This window comes from Pecten maximus, chromosome 4 (genome assembly GCF_902652985.1).
Source record: "Pecten maximus chromosome 4, xPecMax1.1, whole genome shotgun sequence".
NCBI lineage: Eukaryota > Metazoa > Mollusca > Bivalvia > Pectinida > Pectinidae > Pecten > Pecten maximus.
Window position 1 is genome coordinate 7550459 of NC_047018.1, and position 23230 is coordinate 7573688.

Genomic DNA, 23230 nt, shown 5'->3' on the forward strand with positions numbered 1-23230 from the left:
TATACACGAGAGACAAAAAGTGTTATTGTACATGTATGGCAACTGCGCACGTGCATGTAAAATATCACTGCAAAATTGTATACGGGAAAACCCACATCAAATAATTTAGTTGTCAAAGCTTATAGACAAAAGCTTCAAATGGAAACAACCTGTAAATGATATTGGTATAGGGTTACAGCGTATTCTGGCGGACCGATAACGACAGCATGATAACAAACCCCTGACCCAATTTTAACTCCCTAAATTTAACTCTCCACGCACCGTGCATATGTGCGAGGCCGATTTACAGACCCCACGCTGTATTCGAGAGGCCAGTCGTCCAGCCGGCGTGTGAACTTTGTCCACAGCTAAACACCCCCTAAACGAGGCAGCCATGTCGTCGTTCGCCCCTACATCTTCATCGTCCGATGATGGACCCAATTGTGCAAGCTTTGATGCTGCAGATGCAGTATTTTTTGCAGGTTTGTTACTATACTCATAAACTTCAGTATCATAAATTGTAGCTTATGTAAAATTGTCAAGGATGCACCGCTAGTTGTAAAGTGAACATGTTCCCTGTTTTATTACCAAAGAACTCGTAAAAAATAGCACCTTTCGACATACTCCATAAACGCAAAAAAACTGTATACTTGTTAATGTGTATGTTCCGTGTTTGCTAATCATTATACAATAACATAATTTGTCTCGTTGTCTCATAGAATGCTGAATTTCGTTATCGGAACCGAATATCAAATTGCATATTACACAATAAAATCATAAAGTGGCGTCTGGGACGGGGATTGTATTAGTACTATATTTTCAGATTTTTGTTGAACTTTATTTTTAGTGGTAATAAGCATAAAGACTTCACGTGCCATTTTACCCATGTTTTATCTCGCGCGCACACACACATACACACACTTTAATTTAGCCTTGGATAGCTCTCATATTACAGGACAGCGGACATCATACCTCAGGGAATGACGGCATGCGATACACTACACTAATTAGCCGACTTTGTCGGTCCGGGACTCCTCAAGTTTTATACACATCAGTATACAGAAAACCACACTACACACCAGTAGGGACTGGCCCCCTGTCTCTAGAATATTAAAATTATAAATACAATTGAGCTTTATGATTTTGATTCGTCGGATATATCTGATTCTAAGTTTCAAACTAGGGGCAGATAATCTAGTATTAGAATTTAGCTTGGCAATTCTTAACAAAACAACTTAGGGTCTGGTGGCCAGTCTACACACCAAGAGGACTAGCTGTCGTTGTTCTTGTTATAACTGATAAGTTAATAATATACAAGTCTAATCCGTCTCTGTTTTCCCCCAGGAATCGACAAGATACCGTACCGTACTGGTGGCGGGGCCAATGATACCATGGCCTTCAGGCACTACGATGCTAAACAGGTACAAAGTCTCTTACATTGTGTAAACCATCTTCGTCCAGGTAAACCCAATTTGACGATTAAATACGTACTTCAGTGTCCATTTTCTGTTTGTCCATCTGACGGTTGTCTATCATCTTCGCTAGCCAAGGCTTCTGATTACGTTACACTCCGTGGAGTGTAACGTAATCAGAAGCCTTGGCTAGCGAAGATGGTTGTCTATATGTCCGAGCCTTTCCTATTTCCTGTAACCTTTTTCTGACAGCTACGTCCAACTGTGTCCGTCCATTGGGTGTTATGTACCCGGATACTCCAATTGTATAATATTTTACTTCCGGTTCTGTATTTTCGTTGTAGGTAGTGATGGGACGAACCATGGAGGAATGGCTTCGATTCTCCGTTTGTTTCTGGCACACATTCCGTGGCACAGGTAACAGTCACCACTTGTGGTTTTGACCTTTGCTAAAGAGCTTTACCCACATAAAATTATTTTTACAAATATGTATGTTCCTGCTACACGACTATAAGCTGTTTTGCATTATATGCGTAAATTAATGTTAATGAAAGACATTGACATTTTGGTAGAAAACGTTAGGAAATCTGTCAATAAAATTCTATGTGACTTCCGGTGATTTCCAGTTTTATCAGCACCCGACCACACTTTGTGAACAAGTGTCGTCGCCAATTGACGGTTTGTTACAGAGTGGCGAAGTGACCATGGTATCACATGGGTATAGGGTTAGATAGCTTAGTCATCCAGGGAAATGTGCACAAATCATTTGAACATTATCAAATTCTGATATATGATATTTTGATAAAGTTTCTGAGTGAAGTAACTTTATTTGTATTTGACAACAGGTGCTGACCCGTTCGGCTTCCCTACTCTGGTCCGTCCTTGGGACGATGGATCAAACTCCATGGAAAACGCGAAGCGTCGTTTGCGGGCAGCCTTTGAGTTCTTCGTAAAACTCGGCGTGAAATACTGGACATTCCACGACAGGTGAAATGATTTTGACTCTCTATACCGCCGAAATGCGCTTAATGCTGCTTGTTTGTTGACTGCCTCACAGGGGCTTGGCACGATTTTATAAATGATAGTCCATATATATATATATATATGTATTAATAATATATATATATGGAATATCATTTATAAAATCGTGCCAAGCCCCTGTGGACTGCCTATGTTTTTGGCATTGTAGATTTACTGTCATATCTAGTTGTGATTATACCTTGATTGCATTGGTAATAACGTAGCGATAAATGACATCTTTAAATTACTTCGTTGTTATTCGATTCAGGGATATTGCACCAGAGGGCGACACAATGGCCGAGACCAACAAGAATCTGGACGAGATCACAGATCTTGCCTTAGAGTTACAGAAACAAACAGGGGTGAAATGTCTGTGGGCAACTTGTAACCTTTTCGCCAGTCCAATGTAAGTATATAAGATGTTCCACTACATACAGGGTAACATATACATGACAAGTAAAATGTTCCACGTCATACAGGGTAACATATAAATGACAAGTAAAATGTTCCATAACATACAGGGTAACATATAAATAACAAGTAAAATGTTCCATTACATACAGGGTAACATATAATGACAAGTAAAATGTTCAACTACACACAGGGTAACATATAAATTACAAGTAAAATGTTGCACTACACACAGGGTAACATATAAATTACAAGTAAAATGTTCTACTACATACAGGGTAACATATAAAAGTAAAATGTTGCACTACACACAGGGTAACATATAAAAGTAAAATGTTCCACTACACACAGGGTAACATATAAATGACAAGTAAGATGATCCACTACATACAGGGTAACATATAAATGACAAGTAAAATGTTCCACTACATACAGGGTAACATATAAATTACAAGTAAAATGTTCTACTACATACAGGGTAACATATAAAGGACAAGTAAAATGTTCCACTACATACAGGGTAACATATAAATGACAAGTAAAATGTTCCACTACATACAGAGTAACATATAAAGGACAAGTAAAATGTTCCACTACATACAGGGTAACATATAAATGACAAGTAAAATGTTCCACTACACACAGGGTAACATATAAATGACAAGTAAAATGTTCCACTACATACAGGGTAACATATAAATGACAAGTAAAATGTTCCACTACATACAGGGTAACATATAATGACAAGTAAAATGTTCAACTACACACAGGGTAACATATAAATGACAAGTAAAATGTTCCACTACATACAGGGTAACATATAATGACAAGTAAAATGTTCAACTACATACAGGGTAACATATCAAAGTAAAATATTCAACTACACACAGGGTAACATATAAATGACAAGTAAAATGTTCCACTACACACAGGGTAACATATCAATGACAAGTAAAATGTTACACAACATACAGGGTAACATATAAATGACAAGTAAGATGTTCCACTACACACAGGGTAACATATTAATGACAAGTAAAATGTTCCACTACATACAGGGTAACATATTAATGACAAGTAAAATGTTCCACTACATACAGGGTAACATATAAATGACAATTAAAATGTTCCACTACATACAGGGTAACATATAAATGACAATTAAAATGTTCCACTACATACAGGGTAACATATAAATGACAAGTAAAATGTTCCACTACATACAGGGTAACATATAAATGACAAGTAAAATGTTCCACTACACACAGGGTAACATATAAATGACAAGTAAAATGTTCCACTACATACAGGGTAACATATAAATGACAAGTAAAATGTTCAACTACACACAGGGTAACATATAAATGACAAGTAAAATGTTCCACTACATACAGGGTAACATATAATGACAAGTAAAATGTTCAACTACATACAGGGTAACATATCAAAGTAAAATATTCAACTACACACAGGGTAACATATAAATGACAAGTAAAATGTTCCACTACACACAGGGTAACATATCAATGACAAGTAAAATGTTACACAACATACAGGGTAACATATAAATGACAAGTAAGATGTTCCACTACACACAGGGTAACATATTAATGACAAGTAAAATGTTCCACTACATACAGGGTAACATATTAATGACAAGTAAAATGTTCCACTACATACAGGGTAACATATAAATGACAATTAAAATGTTCCACTACATACAGGGTAACATATAAATGACAATTAAAATGTTCCACTACATACAGGGTAACATATAAATGACAAGTAAAATGTTCCACTACATACAAGGTATTCCACAGACCAGATTTTTTAAAGTTTGTGACTTTGTAAATTATCTGAAAAGAGGCGTAAACAATTACAAAATTATTGGAGGCGTTAAAGCTGCATACTTGATATATACGTGTATAAATATATTACAATAAGATCTGTTATAGACAATGACTTTAAATTAATGTGCTATGTGACGGGTGTCAATGACAGAAAATATGTTAACACTGAACAGGTTCCCTTTCCTAAATATGGCAAAATTAAACCTTTTCCCAAGTACCTGTATCATGATGAATTCCTCTTTTATATTGTTCGGCATAGCCGTATACATTTTTTGTAATATTCTTTTGGTCCCGGATATGACGCGACAGGTGGCGTTACTGGTATGGATGAAGTATGTGATTGGTCAATGTAACGGTAAATGCAAAATGCAGATATGCAGTTAAAAACGAAACAAAGTGAAGATATTTAATGCAAGCTGAATAAGTGGATGTATCTTTTCAAATGACAAATTGATAAGATTACATTCCTGATCCAAATGCAGTCTTATTAACACAAAAAATGCTTCAAACTGATATAATTTTGTTATCCGTGCTGAAACGCATTAGTTCGTTGATTTATTTCACCAGCAGTTTTACATTTCATAACCACCACCGCATTAAAAATATGCCGTTTATCTTTTTTTGAATATATTTCTTCCTTGAATTCAGAAAGAAAACTTTATTTAGATAAGAATGTATATGAATTGCCAAATGTTATTAAATTTTGAGAAATAATGAACTAGAAAATCAAAAAGTTAAGAAATAAATGTAGATTTATCAAAATTATATTTTGAAAAGTCTCATAATTTGTCCTCCATACGCATCAAGTTTGCTTTGTTTGTACATTGTTGTAAATATGTTTTTCTCTGTACATCTAATTTGTGAGGAGAAATAAAATAAAGTTTCAAAGTTGCAGAGAAACACGCCTTCTAAGTCTATCTTCTCGAACTGTACAGGTATATGAACGGCGCAGCAAGTAACCCCGACTCACACGTAGTAGCGTACGCCGCGGCCCAGGTAAAGAAAGGCATGGAAATCGCAGTTAAATTGGGAGCAGAAAACTTTGGTAAGTAATAAAAATGTGGCGAAGTACCACAGATATGTATCTCGTCAGTTTAGGATGTGAGGGATGGTGGATCTTAGTGTCAGACCACCGCCACCTTGGGCTAGGCGAACCTTCACTTTATAACTCACATTAATTTGACTTCAATCGATTTGTACATTACGTGTCTGAATTTTCCTTCTTTTTTGTGTTCATTTTGTCGACAAGAACTATCACATGGATAGACGTGCAGAATGTTTAAAATCTATCAAAAGGTTCCACCTGCTCACCAGAAACTATACGTGTTAGAGAGGGGAAAACATCACGCCAACTTGTTCATCTGAAGAAAGACGAAATTAATATTCAACTGATGCGATAACTTCTGATGTGAATGTACAATACACATATTACTTAAATTCTACAAACATTACTGTTGCAAGCTATTTGAATACCAAGCTGTCATCAATTGATTAGGTCTAACATAATATTTCCAATACAAACTTTGAAAATTATACCTTATAAGAACAAGCTGGCAAAATGTCGTCGTCGTGTTTAATACTAATTTGGTATGTGACAGGGTAGATGTATACCAGTTTTCACTGATTTCAGTATTTTGGGGCGGCCGAGAGGGATACCACACCATCCTTAACACCAATATCCTCACAGAACTCACAAACATGGCGAACTTCTTCAAGATGGCAGCAGGTAACGATTTTATCATTTCATCTTTTTACATCATTTCTGATTATATTTTAATCTACTTCTTTATCAAAGATAAAAATAAACTTTGTAAAACCGGAAGTTACATCGGTTACGGCAAAATAAAAGTATCTCCTGTGTTCTATACTGTTACAATGTGACACGTGGACCACGATGGCGGTATTATTGTCCGGATATGTGTTCTATACTGTGACACGTAGACCATGACGGTATTATTGTCCGGATATGTGTTCTATACTGTTACACGTAGACCATGATGGCGGTATTATTGTCCTGATATGTGTTCTATACTGTGACACGTAGACCATGATGGCGGTATTATTGTCCGGATATGTGTTCTATACTGTGACACGTGGTCCATGATGGCGGTATTATTGTCCGGATATGTGTTCTATACTGTGACACGTAGACCATGACGGTATTATTGTCCGGATATGTGTTCTATACTGTTACACGTAGACCATGATGGCGGTATTATTGTCCGGATATGTGTTCTATACTGTGACACGTAGACCATGATGGCGGTATTATTGTCCGGATATGTGTTCTATACTGTGACACGTGGTCCATGATGGCGGTATTATTGTCCGGATATGTGTTCTATACTGTTACACGTGGACCATGACGGCGGTATTATTGTCCGGATATGTGTTCTATACTGTGACACGTGGACCATGATGGCGGTGTTATTGTCCGGATATATGTGTTCTATACTGTTACACGTAGACCACGATGGCGGTATTATTGTCCGGATATGTGTTCTATACTGTGACACGTGGTCCATGGTGGCGGTATTATTGTCCGGATATGTGTTCTATACTGTTACACGTGGACCATGACGGCGGTATTATTGTCCGGATATGTGTTCTATACTGTGACACGTGGACCATGATGGCGGTGTTATTGTCCGGATATGTGTTCTATACTGTTACAATGTGACACGTGGACCATGATGGCGGTATTATTGTCCGGATATGTGTTCTATACTGTGACACGTGGTCCATGATGGCGGTATTATTGTCCGGATATGTGTTCTATACTGTTACACGTGGACCATGATGACGGTATTATTGTCCGGATATGTGTTCTATACTGTGACACGTAGACCATGATGGCGGTATTATTGTCCGGATATGTGTTCTATACTGTGACACGTAGACCACGATGGCGGTATTATTGTCCGGATATGTGTTCTATAATGTGACACGTAGACCATGATGGCGGTATTATTGTCCGGATATGTGTTCTATAATGTGACACGTAGACCATGATGGCGGTATTATTGTCCGGATATGTGTTCTATACTGTGACACGTAGACCACGATGGCAGTATTATTGTCCGGATATGTGTTCTATACTGTGACACGTAGACCATGATGACGGTATTATTGTCCGGATATGTGTTCTATACTGTAACACGTGGACCATGATGGCGGTATTATTGTCCGGATATGTGTTCTATACTGTGACACGTGGACCATGATGGCGTTATTATTGTCCGGGTATGTGTTCTATACTGTGACACGTAGACCATGATGGCGGTATTATTGTCCGGATATATGTGTTCTATGCTGTGACACGTAGACCATGATGGCGGTATAATTGTCCGGATATATGTGTTCTATACTGTGACACGTAGACCATGATGTCGGTATTATTGTCCGGATATGTGTTCTATACTGTTACACGTGGACCATGATGTCGGTATTATTGTCCGGATATATGTGTTCTATACTGTGACACGTAGACCATGATGGCGGTATTATTGTCCGGATATGTGTTCTATACTGTAACACGTAGACCATGATGGCGGTATTATTGTCCGGGTATGTGTTCTATACTGTAACACGTAGACCACGATGGCGGTATTAGTGTCCGGATATGTGTTCTATACTGTGACACGTAGACCATGATGGCGGTATTATTGTCCGGGTATGTGTTCTATACTGTAACACGTAGACCATGATGGCGGTATTATTGTCCGGGTATGTGTTCTATACTGTAACACGTAGACCACGATGGCGGTATTATTGTCCGGATATGTGTTCTATACTGTGACACGTAGACCATGATGGCGGTATTATTGTCCGGATATGTGTTCTATACTGTGACACGTAGACCATGATGGCGGTATTATTGTCCGGATATGTGTTCTATACTGTGACACGTAGACCATGATGGCGGTATTATTGTCCGGATATGTGTTCTATACTGTTACACGTAGACCACGATGGCGGTATTATTGTCCGGATATGTGTTCTATACTGTTACACGTAGACCATGATGACGGTATTATTGTCCGGATATGTGTTCTATACTGTGACACGTAGACCATGATGGCGGTATTATTGTCCGGATATGTGCTCTATACTGTTGCACGTGGACCATGATGGCGGTCTTATTGTCCGGATATGTGTTCTATACTGTTACACGTAGACCATGATGGCGGTATTATTGTCCGGATATGTGTTCTATACTGTTACACGTAGACCATGATGGCGGTATTATTGTCTGGATATATGTGTTCTATACTGTGACACGTAGACCATGATGGCGGTATTATTGTCCGGATATGTGTTCTATACTGTTACAATGTGACACGTAGACCATGATGGCGGTATTATTGTCCGGATATGTGTTCTATACTGTTACAATGTGACACGTAGACCATGATGGCGGTATTATTGTCCGGATATGTGTTCTATACTGTGACACGTGGACCACGATGGCGGTATTATTGTCCGGATATGTGTTCTATACTGTGACACGTAGACCATGATGGCGGTATTATTGTCCGGATATGTGTTCTATACTGTGACACGTGGACCATGATGGCGGTATTATTGTCCGGATATGTGTTCTATACTGTTACAATGTGACACGTAGACCACGATGGCGGTATTATTGTCCGGATATGTGTTCTATACTGTGACACGTGGACCACGATGGCGGTATTATTGTCCGGATATGTGTTCTATACTGTGACACGTAGACCATGATGCCGGTATTATTGTCCGGGTATGTGTTCTATACTGTTACAATGTGACACGTGGACCACGATGGCGGTATTCATTATCATTATATTTATTTAATACCTTGTAGCCTACAAAAAGAAATTAGGATTCGCAGGAACACTTCTGATCGAACCTAAACCAAAGGAACCATCAAAACACCAGTATGATTACGGTAAGTGGCGATATGATTACGGTAAGTGACGGTATGATTACGGTAAGTGACGGCTTAAAGATCGGTATATTCTATTACAAGTTAAGTTTGATCAGGTTTTTGATATTGAGTCTTAAATTATCTTTAAAACATCCTGATATTTATTTGTTTTTTTTTTATGGCAGACGCTATGACGGTGATTGGATTCCTGAAGCATTTCGGACTAGACAAAGACTACAAGGTCAGTCATCCGTATCGGATGTAACATTAACTTCTATGTTCATGTACCCCCTCCCCAAATACAGTGTCACATTATGGATATAGATATACGATATCTCATAAACTTTAAATAATATATCTTATATAATAGTTAAGCTATTTCATATAATTTGTTTAATACTAGATCAACATGAATAAATGACAAGTTGGCTTACCATTGACACTGTCCCAGTGCCCTTTAAAATTTGTTAGATTTCATTCATTGATACAGAAATCCATTGTTAAGTAATTGCTTTTTTTTTTTTTTTTTTTTTTCATTTTATTTTGGTATTATTCATTTTTTTTTTTTTTTTTTTTTTTATCTTTTTTCACTTATTTCAGCTGAATATTGAGCCAAACCATACAACTCTTGCCGGTCATGGATACGAACACGATATCATAATGGCGTCAGCGTAAGTCTGTGAAAAATCGTTCCCAGTCCTTTTTTTTTGTTGATGACACTTACTTTTCCTGGAATACCTGGTCAAACCTGTTTGGGAGTAATAGGTTTTTCAAATGTTATACTGTTGAACGTCTTATCAACACATGAAAGCACGTTGAAATTAAAGGGCCATTTTAGAGTGCTAATTCACGGAAATGGTATGTCTGAATCTCATCGGGACCATTATACTGAATCTGGGCAAGATAATGTTCCTTATATATAACATGGAGTACCGAGCGTCAAAGAGAACAACAGGTACTATTTTAATGACCTTGGTGTGGTACAACAAGTACTATTTTAATGACCTTGGTGTGGTACAACAAGTACTATTTTAATGACCTTGGTGTGGTACAACAAGTACTATTTTAATGACCTTGGTGTGGTACAACAAGTACTATTTTAATGACCTTGGTGTGGTACAACAAGTACTATTTTAATGACCTTGGTGTGGTACAACAAGTACTATTTTAATGACCTTGGTGTGGTACAAGTACTATTTTAATGACCTTGGTGTGGTACAACAAGTACTATTTTAATGACCTAGGTGTGGTACAACAAGTACTATTTTAATGACCTTGGTGTGGTACAGGTACTATTTTAATGACCTTGGTGTGGTACAAGTACTATTTTAATGACCTTGGTGTGGTTCAACAAGTACTATTTTAATGACCTTGGTGTGGTACAACAAGTACTATTTTAATGACCTTGGTGTAGTACAAGTACTATTTTAATGACCTTGGTGTGGTACAACAAGTACTATTTTAATGACCTTGGTGTGGTACAAGTACTATTTTAATGACCTTGGTGTGGTACAGGTACTATTTTAATGACCTTGGTGTGGTACAAGTACTATTTTAATGACCTTGGTGTGGTACAGGTACTATTTTAATGACCTTGGTGTGGTACAACAGGTACTATTTTAATGACCTTGGTGTGGTACAACAAGTACTATTTTAATGACCTTGGTGTGGTTCAACAAGTACTATTTTAATGACCTTGGTGTGGTACAACAAGTACTATTTTAATGACCTTGGTGTAGTACAAGTACTATTTTAATGACCTTGGTGTGGTACAACAAGTACTATTTTAATGACCTTGGTGTGGTACAAGTACTATTTTAATGACCTTGGTGTGGTACAACAAGTACTATTTTAATGACCTTGGTGTGGTAAAGACGTACTATTTTAATGACCTTGGTGTGGTACAACAAGTACTATTTTAATGACCTTGGTGTGGTACAACAAGTACTATTTTAATGACCTTGGTGTGGTAAAGACGTACTATTTTAATGACCTTGGTGTGGTACAACAAGTACTATTTTAATGACCTTGGTGTGGTACAACAAGTACTATTTTAATGACCTTGGTGTGGTACAACAAGTACTATTTTAATGACCTTGGTGTGGTACAAGTACTATTTTAATGACCTTGGTGTGGTACAACAAGTACTATTTTAATGACCTTGGTGTGGTAAAGACGTACTATTTTAATGACCTTGGTGTGGTACAACAAGTACTATTTTAATGACCTTGGTGTGGTACAACAAGTACTATTTTAATGACCTTGGTGTGGTACAACAAGTACTATTTTAATGACCTTGGTGTGGTACAACAAGTACTATTTTAATGACCATGGTGTGGTACAACAAGTACTATTTTAATGACCTTGGTGTGGTACAACAAGTACTATTTTAATGACCTTGTTGTAGTACAACAAGTACTATTTTAATGACCTTGGTGTGGTACAAGTACTATTTTAATGACCTTGGTGTGGTTCAACAAGTACTATTTTAATGACCTTGGTGTGGTACAACAAGTACTATTTTAATGACCTTGGTGTAGTACAACAAGTACTATTTTAATGACCTTGGTGTGGTACAAGTACTATTTTAATGACCTTGGTGTGGTACAACAAGTACTATTTTAATGACCTTGGTGTGGTACAACAAGTACTATTTTAATGACCTTGGTGTGGTACAACAAGTACTATTTTAATTACCTTGGTGTGGTACAACAAGTACTATTTTGATGATCTTGGTGTGGTACAACAAGTACTATTTTAATGACCTTGGTGTGGTACAACAAGTACTATTTTAATGACCATGGTGTGGTACAACAAGTACTATTTTAATGACCTTGGTGTGGTACAACAAGTACTATTTTGATGATCTTGGTGTGGTAATGAACATACTATTTTGAGAGAGAGAGAGAGACGTCGCTGTCATACTGAGAAAGTTGACTTGGCCACATCGAACATGAACTCTTCTTTAACACCATCATGGTTTAGACTCCATCAATAGTTACCCGTTAACTTCTTAAATATATGTTGGTCAACAGGTTTGGAATGTTAGGGTCCGTGGATTCCAACACTGGAACACCAGACCTCGGATGGGATACCGACCAATTCCCTATGGACATCAAAAACGCCACGCTGGTCCTCAAGGTAATACTTCAGTTAACACTGTATGCCTACAGGGATCACATGTCCTTCTAGTGTTGCGAAGTTAACAGTATCTTTCAATTGTATTTCTTTCTGCAATGGCGGATTTACAGATTATTATTGGTACGGGTTTTAAATTCGTACATTTCCTCCCCTCACAACTCGTCTCTGACGTAAAGATTTTGAAAACCCATAGAATAGTGTCTGCATTACCCTGTAAAGTTACGATACTTGTTAATAGTGGTTTCGTTGTTACCACCTTAATTCTGTTATTTTGAGAATGTGAACATCCGGATTTGACTTTATTTTGGATTGGGAGACACAGGGACTTGGCGCGAATTCCAAACCCACGGGTCGTATTATATATGTATTAAAATATCCAATATATGGACTCTGGGCTGGAAATTGGTGCCGATTCCCTGTGGGAAAACCTGGTGTTATTCTCAGGATTTCCTAGCAATTCTAGATTTTGTTCATATTTCGCCCTCGTTTTATCAATTCTAAATTAGAACTATGGCTTTGTGATGTTGATATTCTCTGTTGTTTTTATTTCATTATATGTTGACGTATACATTTTCTAAATTTGATAATAAACAAAATACTGTTTCTCAACATAATCACATACGTATATATTTTCAGGCGATTCTGGAACAAGGTGGTTTAGCTCCTGGTGGCCTCAACTTTGACTGTAAAGTACGCAGGGAATCTACTGATCTCAGAGACATGTTCATTTCCCATATTGGTAAGTTGTCTCAAAGTTTGAAACACGCATTCAATTCAGAGATACATTACATGATTCTGTGGGGATGCATTATTAACAATCCAGAGATGCAGGCTGAATCATTGGGACATACTCTAATTCCTTGTTCGTTATTTCATGGCTTCCTTGTTCGATATTGCATGGCTTCCTTTTTCTCGCTATTGTGTGGCTTCCTTGTTCGATATTGCATGGCTTCATTGTTCGATATTGCATGGCTTTCTTGTTCGATATTGTGTGGCTTCCTTGTTCGATATTGCATGGCTTGTTGATATTGCATGGCTTTCTTGTTCGATATTGTGTGGCTTCCTTGTTCGATATTGCATGGCTTCATTGTTCGATATTGCATGGCTTTCTTGTTCGATATTGCATGGCTTTCTTGTTCGATATTGCGTGGCTTCCTTGTTCGATATTTCCCGACTTCCCTGTTCGATATTGTTTGAATTCTTTGTTAGATATTGCATGGCTTCCTTGTTCGATATTACATGACTTCCCTGTTCGATATTGGATCCATGTATGTACACCAAAGATCAGTAAATCGCCGCGGAGATAAGTGACCGATTTGAACTCTTCGTTATGATTATTTCACAGGCGCCATGGATACGTTTGCACGAGGCCTGAAGTGCGCTGCCGCGATTCTAGAGGAAGGAGTTATCCCAGGACAGGTCAAGGTCAGTCGCCGGCGATTTACACCATATGATTCAGTTGAAATTATTTAAATCGGACCAGCCAGGTTTTTTTCTTTTCCTTTTTTTTCCGATTACGGAAGCAAAGACTTTCATGCTTGGTAATATGTATTACAAAAGAGAGAAAAATGGTGATTGAACGCTTTGTTTTGAATCTTCTCAGAGAAGTAATGTAATGTTTCTTTATGTAGGAGCGATACAGCAGTTTCCAGTCTGGAATAGGCGAGAAGATCAATAAAGGACAGACTTCCTTCGAGGAACTAGAGGTAAACTCAACAGTTATTGGCATTGCATATAGTTATGGTTGCTTTGCGACAAATTCTTTCCTTAATGATGAGAGGGCTGTGGATAATGGTCTTTAATAATTGTATTACTATTATGCTTCTACATTATTTAATAAAAAAAAATTGTAAAAGTTCCGTTTAAAGATTGCATATCCTTTTTGATAGATAAGATGAAAACGATGTTTCGATAGTGTCCCATGATACATTGGGACATTGGCGGTGATTTGGTTATTATTGCCTGTGTTCCTCCCTTAGATAAATTATACTTAGGTGTCCTCATTTATTTCCAGGACTTCATCACAAAGAACGGAGCCCCAAGTAATCCGTCCGGTCGACAGGAGCACTACGAGTCCATGATGAACCACTTATGTCTGAACACAGGACACCAGGACTGACAACGGTTTATATAACGGATCAATCTGATAACGGACCACGGAATACACGGACCAGGACTACAGAATACACGGAATAAAAAACAAAGACTTGGTACCAAATATGTTGATGCTGTTACGTATATGGAAGTGAGTGGACAACACCGTCGTTCTCATTATGACTTGTGCAATGGCCATATGTTGTTCACTACCTTACACTCAACTCAAGTTTACTAGTAAAACGTTAACAATTAAATGTAATTTCATGTTGTTGATGATTTTTCTTTTTATTTACGCAAAGCATGCGTCTGGCAGACAATAACGTATTGAGATACTTTCACAAGCTACAATTCTATTTAAACTTGAAAAATGTTTCCAATGACACGAATGGCACATGGAGTGATAATTGTCCTAAGTGGCTGGCTTTGTTTATCCGAGATACTGGCTATCAGTACATATGGGCCTCTTGTCCTGTAGATTAGGTTCGTAATCCCTTGTCCGTCTCGAGTCTAAGCCTGTCACACAACTCAAGGCCACGATAAGAAAACAGTGTGGACCATCCTGTTATATTAAATTATAAGGGTATACATTGTTTTCCGACTAAACGTTGTTCATTGTTTGTTTTCTTTATCCTTCCTGATAAACAAAATTGTTCAAGAGCCCAATCTCATTGTCAACACAATCCTTTACATACCGTTGTAACGTAGAAAAGTACGTATATGCTTCTTAAGGCAGAATGTCTTCATTGTTAAGTAATTTATGTGAGACACCATCTCGTCCTAGTCCGTAGTTTTGTCTCGTACCAGCCAGGATTAAATCAAAATTATATGCAGACACAGGAACCTACAGAGAAACAAACAATGTTTTATGAATGAAAATGATCTTCTACTGATCTTTACCCAGTAAAGTACGGCGATAAGATAAAAAGATTCCTCATGTAAAAGAAGCATGTTTAGTCTTGCAAAAACAATACTTGTCTCCTACCGGCCCCTGCTAAATAGTGACCTTGACCCTAAGGCCCTGAGACTCGAACACGATCTGTAGCTACTCATACTGAAGTTTAATACCGCCTTTCACTAACATGGCTAGGAAAAGTGCGGAAAACTGAGTGGAGGACTAACAGACGGACGGACAGACGGACGGACGGAGAGGAAACCAAAAAAGACCCAAAAATAGCGGGAATATTAAGAATACGAGTTAGGTTCTGAAAACAACTGTGACGGGCCAAACTATGCCCTACTCGGTAAAGTGAGCGGGAGCTAACATCAATCAAAAACATATCCAGCGGTTCATTTTTAGCTCACCTGCCCGAAGGGCAAGTGAGCTTATGCCGTGGTGCGGCGTCCGTCCGGCGTCAACTTTTTCATTCAAACAACTTCTTCTCAATAACCAAGAGTTCCAGGGACTTGATATTGGGCCTGTAGCATGCTGGGGTGAAGGGCTACAAAGTTTGTTCAAATAAATGACCTTGACCTTCATTCAAGGTCACATGGGTCAAATAGGCTATAATCTTCAAACGACTTCTTCTCAATAACCAAGAGGCCCAGGGACTTGATATTGGGCCTGTAGCATACTGAGGTGAAGGGCTACAAAGTTTGTTCAAATAAATGACCTTCATTCAAGGTCACTAAAGGTCACATTGTTCAAATAGGCTATAATCTTCAATTGACTTCTCCTTAATAACCAAGAGGCCCAGAGACTTGATATTAGGCTTTTAGCATGCTGGGGTGAAGGGCTACCAATTTTGTTCAAATAAATGACCTTGACCTACATTCAAGGTCACAGGGGTGAAATCGGCTTAAATCTGTAAACAATAATTTTGCGATAGCCAAGAGCCTCCGAGACCTGATATTAGGCCAATAGAATGCTGGAATAAAGGACTAGAACATTTATTAATATGAATAAACCTAGCTTACTATGATATTTGAATAAAGAGGTAATCAGCATAGTATCTGTAGAATATCCAAGAGTTCCAGGGACTTGATATTGGGCCTGTAGCATGCTGGGGTGAAGGGCTACAAAGTTTGTTCAAATAAATGACCGTGACCTTCATTCAAGGTCACATGGGTCAAATAGGCTATAATCTACAAACGACTTCTTCTCAACAACCAAGAGGCCCAGGGACTTGATATTGGGCCTGTAGTATGCTGGTGTGAAGGGCTACAAAGTTTGTTCAAATAAATGACCTTGACCTTCATTCAAGGTCACATGGGTCAAATAGGCTATAATCTTCAAACGACTTCTTCTCAATAACCAAGAGGCCCAGGGACTTGATATTGGGCCTGTAGCATACTGGGGTGAAGGGCTACAAAGTTTGTTCAAATAAATGACCTTCATTCAAGGTCACTATAAAGGTCACATTGTTCAAATAGGCTATAATCTTCAATTGACTTCTCCTTAATAACCAAGAGGCCCAGAGACTTGATATTAGGCTTTTAGCATGCTGGGGTGAAGGGCTACCAATTTTGTTCAAATAAATGACCTTGACCTACATTCAAGGTCACAGGGGTGAAATCGGCTTAAATCTGTAAACAATAATTTTGCGATAGCCAAGAGCCTCCGAGACCTGATATTAGGCCAATAGAATGCTGGAATAAAGGACTAGAACATTTATTAATATGAATAAACCTAGCTTACTATGATATTTGAATAAAGAGGTAATCAGCATAGTATCTGTAGAAATGATCTCAATCAACTTCAAAGTTGCTGTAGAGCCAGGTGAGCGATACAGGCCCATTGGGCCTCTTGTTAATTTGAAAGCGTGGTCAATGCAGGTTTTCCCTTGACCATTGACTACCTGTTTAACCAACTCCGGATAGAAAATATTCTGCAGAGGTGTCTCTTACTTTTTATCTGTAATGTCATAGATGTGATCAGTAGAAACTGTGCCAGGATTATCATCAAACTGGCTGTATAGTCGTGGCCTAACTGGAATTCTTACTGGCTGACGTAGTTGTTCTTTCTCAATACGATTTTCCTTTTACATATGCATTGTATATTGCAGGGCAGAACTAGCCGATTTAATATTTCCAGAATAGAGGTTATTTCAATCATTTGGTTGTCTGTGGAAAGAATGATTCTGTTCTGACAGACGTCCTACATGAAACAAATTGAAAGAAAAGTTGATGACTGGTTTGTATGTTTATAGAGGTTGTAATAGAAACTTTTCTTTGGTGGATTTTATACAGGATGGTAAGCCTCATGTCCTTTCTGGGATCTTCAAAGCTGTGCCATTTCAAATGTTGCCGACATAACACAGCCAGCCCAGCGCTGATCTCCTCAGTTATCTATGCCCTTTGTATCCCCATGGCGGCGAGGTCTGGGAGGGTTCGGTTTGCTGGGTTTATAGCCCCGTGAACAGCCAGGGTCATTTTGAGGCGGGATCTCATTGTAGTAGTTGGTGGCTACTTCACTGAACAATATACGAGAGGCCCGTTGATGTTCAAATTTCGCCAGCGATCAAGCGACTTCATTTTTAACGGATTCGATCAAAATTCACATAAAGTATGAGACTACCTCGAACGAGTTCCTGTTTCATGATGGCAATGTCAACGACAAAGTCACTGTTACTATTTATACAATATCTTTGTCGGTGCTCTTGTAACATAATTGTTTAATGAATTATAATCAAGTTGTCATGTATGAGAAAACCTGGAACGAGTCGGGTTTTTTTTTTTTTTTTTTTTCACAGTGCCAAGGTCAAGGACAAGGTCAGTGTTACTAAAGAAAATATTTTGTCACCTCTCAAGAAACATAATTCAAACCTTTTTCAATCAAGCTTCATAATTGTATTGGTCAATTATAAGAATATATCAAACAAGATATTTCGGTTGGTATACATAGAGCGAGAAGGGATTTGTATCGCGTGCGATGTCTTGTTATATGTAATTCAGGTCCCATACTGGACTAACGTATTCAACCTTAGGGCATACTAGTGACTTTTACGTCTTTTTCTAACGTTTGGAGATGACCCTTTGAGATTGCACCTGAGGAAGGCTAGGGTGGAATTAGCATATTAGTTATGATTTTAGCTCACCTGGTCCGAAGAACCGGTGAGACTATGCTATGGTGCGGCGTGCGGCATGCGTCAACTTTTCCAAATAACTGTTACTAGTCATGGATACCTGGTTTTGACCCAAATTTGGTCAAAAGCAAACTTTGTGAAGGGTACCAATCTTTTTATAAATCGTGATTCAGGTCCCCCTAGGAGGGTCGGGCCTAATATGGGACTTTTAAATCGGTGCAAGTGTTTTAGATGATCACTGAAATATCCAGGTGAGCGATACAGGCGCATTGGGCCTCTTGTTGTATGGGCATCCAACTTTATGTTTTAATAAAATCTAAGTGGCCCCCCAAGACCTGTCACATGTGATGTTGGCCGTTGAGTATATCAGGTGGCTGATGAGATGTAGTTTTCCAGTGACAAGGCCTTTTCATTACCCAGGATGGAAAGCAAGCTTCCATTTAGACGACAAAATGGCTAGGTTTTAACGGTGTAGCGAGTGTTCTCTCTATTCATTAGGTGTAGCGACAGACGGACAGACGACTGTGTTCTCCGTTCTCAGGTGTACCGACAGACAGACGGACGACTGTGTTCTCTATACTCAGGAGATTTAGTGACAGACCGACAGACGACCGAGTTCTCTATACTCAGGAGATGTAGTGACAGACCGACAGACGACCGAGTTCTCTATACTCAGGAGATGTAGCGACAGACGACCGAGTTCTCTATACTCAGGAGATGTAGCGACAGACGACCGAGTTCTCTATACTCAGGAGATGTAGTGACAGACGGACAGATGACCGAGTTCTCTATACTCAGGAGATGTAGCGACAGACCGACAGACGACCGAGTTCTCTATACTCAGGAGATGTAGCGACAGACCGACAGACGACCGAGTTCTCTATACTCAGGAGATGTAGTGACAGACCGACAGACGACCGAGTTCTCTATACTCAGGAGATGTAGCGACAGACCGACAGATGACCGAGTTCTCTATACTCAGGAGATGTAGCGACAGACGACCGAGTTCTCTATACTCAGGAGATGTAGCGACAGACGACCGAGTTCTCTATACTCAGGAGATGTAGCGACAGACGACCGAGTTCTCTATACTCAGGAGATGTAGCGACAGACGACCGAGTTCTCTATAATCAGGAGATGTAGCCACAGACGACCGAGTTCTCTATACTCAGGAGATGTAGCGACAGATGACCGAGTTCTCTATACTCAGGAGATGTAGCGACAGATGACCGAGTTCTCTATACTCAGGAGATGTAATGACAGATGGACAGACGACAGAGTTCTCTATACTCAGGAGATTTAGCGACAGACCGACAGACGACCGAGTTCTCTATACTCAGGAGATGTAGCGACAGACCGACAGACGACCGAGTTCTCTATACTCAGGAGATGTAGCGACAGACGACCGAGTTCTCTATACTCAGGAGATGTAGCGACAGATGACCGAGTTCTCTATACTCAGGAGATGTAATGACAGATGGACAGACGACAGAGTTCTCTATACTCAGGAGATTTAGTGACAGACCGACAGACGACCGAGTTCTCTATACTCAAGAGTAGTGACAGACGACCGAGTTCTCTATACTCAGGAGATGTAGTGACAGACGACCGAGTTCTCTATACTCAAGAGTAGTGACAGACGACCGAGTTCTCTATACTCAGGAGATGTAGTGACAGACCGACAGATGACCGAGTTCTCTATACCCAGGAGATGTAGTGACAGACGGACAGACGACCGAGTTCTCTATACTCAGGAGATGTAATGACAGATGGACAGACGACAGAGTTCTCTATACTCAGGAGATGTAATGACAGATGGACAGACGACAGAGTTCTCTATACTCAGGAGATGTAGCGACAGACCGACAGACGACCGAGTTCTCTATACTCAGGAGATGTAATGACAGACCGACAGACGACCGAGTTCTCTATACTCAGGAGATGAAGCGACAGACCGACAGATGACAGAGTTCTCTATACTCAGGAGATGTAGCGACAGACCGACAGATGACCGAGTTCTCTATACTCAGGAGATGTAGCGACAGACCGACAGATGACCGAGTTCTCTATACTCAGGAGATGTAGCGACAGACCGACAGACGACCGAGTTCTCTATACTCAGGAGATGTAATGACAGACCGACAGACGACCGAGTTCTCTATACTCAGGAGATGTAGTGACAGACGGACAGATGACCGAGTTCTCTATACTCAGGAGATGTAGCGACAGACGACCGAGTTCTCTATACTCAGGAGATGTAGCGACAGACGACCGAGTTCTCTATACTCAGGAGATGTAGCGACAGATGACCGAGTTCTCTATACTCAGGAGATGTAATGACAGACCGACAGACGACCGAGTTCTCTATACTCAGGAGATGTAGTGACAGACGACCGAGTTCTCTATACTCAGGAGATTTAGTGACAGATGACCGAGTTCTCTATACTCAGGAGATGTAGTGACAGACGGACAGATGACCGAGTTCTCTATACTCAGGAGATGTAGTGACAGACGACTGAGTTCTCTATACTCAGGAGATGTAGCGACAGACCGACAGACGACCGAGTTCTCTATACTCAGGAGATGTAGCGACAGACCGACAGATGACCGAGTTCTCTATACTCAGGAGATGTAGCGACAGACCGACAGATGACCGAGTTCTCTATACTCAGGAGATGTAGCGACAGACCGACAGATGACCGAGTTCTCTATACTCAGGAGATATAGCGACAGACGACCGAGTTCTCTATACTCAGGAGATGTAGTGACAGATGGATGACGTGCTATGACATACTCTCTTTCAGTCCTTTATGTTGAACAATAACAACTTAACACAATGATAGTTGAGGTGAACATTTATTGTAAATAAAATGCATCCATGTAAAATCTCTCGGGAGTCAATGCTACTCTTCCACATAGCCTCCCGCTACATATACTACCTCTCCCATACACATTCATAATCCTCAAGGGTATGTCAATTATACTCATCCCATATGTACAATACTACCCTTAAGACCCGCCCACTTCACTTAACGTTCATATCACACTATACTCCAGTGTCACTTGTACATCTGTTTGTATTACCTTAGTATAAACCCGATTTATCTACAAATGACGCCTTAAAACTTATACAATATTTGATACAAATATTCAGTTTCAAGTCATACAGCAGAAAAGCAGTTTAGCTATGATTTATAAAATATAGAGAAAAAGGTAACATATCTGAAGTGTATTGAAGCATAAAAATGACCCACCATCTACCAACACTAAGCTGTGGTGATCAAATAACTCAATGACAACTAGGATATAAAAGGTGTGTCATCTCCAAACAAATAATGATAGATCAATACGCAAGTCTACGATTTAATCACCACATATATTCGTAATACTGTACAAATGTCATGAGTGTTGAGGTCTTGGCATCTTTGCGACTTGGCTATTTGAAAGAAGCCGTTTAAATGTACAAGTGACCAGAGAAGTGGGTCAAGTTCATTTGAGCAACCTTGATAGCCTTTCATACATATCTCATAGCAGTTTCAAAACAAAAGAATGCTGTTTCATCAAGACAATGCCCCCTTAAACATATTAAATACAATAGTTAAGTTAGAGCTTAAAGCAATATATCACAAAACTGATGTGCAACGTTTTAATAAAATATGAGAAATAGGCACCAGGAAATCGGAGTTAGCTAGCTCTATATAGTTCGGTTCTCAGTCCTAGAGTTAGATAAATAGCTAGGAATCTGCTAGTTTTATACAGTAAGGTAATGTATACATCAGAAGACCTTCACATGTAGCTAATTGGCAGTTAAGATTAAATCATGTAATCATTTTAAAATATTATAATTACAACATAGAGACTGAAAAATTTCACATCAAATATTAAGTATAAAAGTCAACAATGAGATCAATTTTGTCATCAACAGTCTAAAATGTATAAGGGGTTTGAACATGGTAAGTATTACAGTAAAATCGATATCCCAATCATTCTGTAATGTCACCAGTATTACAGTAAAATCTATATCCCAATCATTCTGTAATGTCACCAGTATTACAGTAAAATCTATATCCCAATCACTCAATCACTACTTGCCTTTCCACACTTATTTTTTCTCTACATTTATACATGTATATTCCAGCCCCTTCCTGCTCCATCCTCACTTGTCCTCACTTTGATCTCTTTCTTTGTTAGTACTCTCTTCTATATATTATATTAACTATGGTCTATAGGGGCAGTGTGACCCAGGTTATATATATATATGTATATATTAGTGCAAAATTCAGCAACACAAAATCTACCAACCTACATCTAAAACAGGATACATGTATACAAAGCTACCAAGATCTACAGGCCATAATGGACACCAAATAGACATTAAAGTCCAACTCTAAC

General features: G+C 39.0%; 1 protein-coding gene across 1 annotated transcript; it reads left to right on the top strand.

Annotated features, from left to right (window-relative positions):
* Window positions 1-250: 250 nt before the first annotated feature.
* On the top strand, window positions 251-15085 carry LOC117325108 (xylose isomerase-like). The gene is made up of 15 exons (XM_033881056.1): window positions 251-461; window positions 1324-1400; window positions 1736-1808; window positions 2237-2378; window positions 2680-2817; window positions 5608-5717; window positions 6303-6398; window positions 9516-9599; window positions 9764-9819; window positions 10179-10249; window positions 12614-12719; window positions 13356-13458; window positions 14065-14144; window positions 14351-14425; window positions 14734-15085. Exons 1-15 carry the CDS (start codon window positions 374-376, stop codon window positions 14836-14838), a joined length of 1404 nt encoding a protein of 467 aa, XP_033736947.1. The 5' UTR covers window positions 251-373; the 3' UTR covers window positions 14839-15085.
* Window positions 15086-23230: the final 8145 nt, after the last annotated feature.

Coding starts and splice junctions, on each gene's coding strand:
- LOC117325108 (XM_033881056.1), top strand. CDS start 374: ATGTCGTCGTTCGCCCCTACATCTTCATCGTCCGATGATGGACCCAAT. Junction 2,818..5,607: donor AACCTTTTCGCCAGTCCAAT/GTAAGTATATAA, acceptor CGAACTGTACAG/GTATATGAACGGCGCAGCAA. Junction 9,820..10,178: donor GACTAGACAAAGACTACAAG/GTCAGTCATCCG, acceptor CACTTATTTCAG/CTGAATATTGAGCCAAACCA.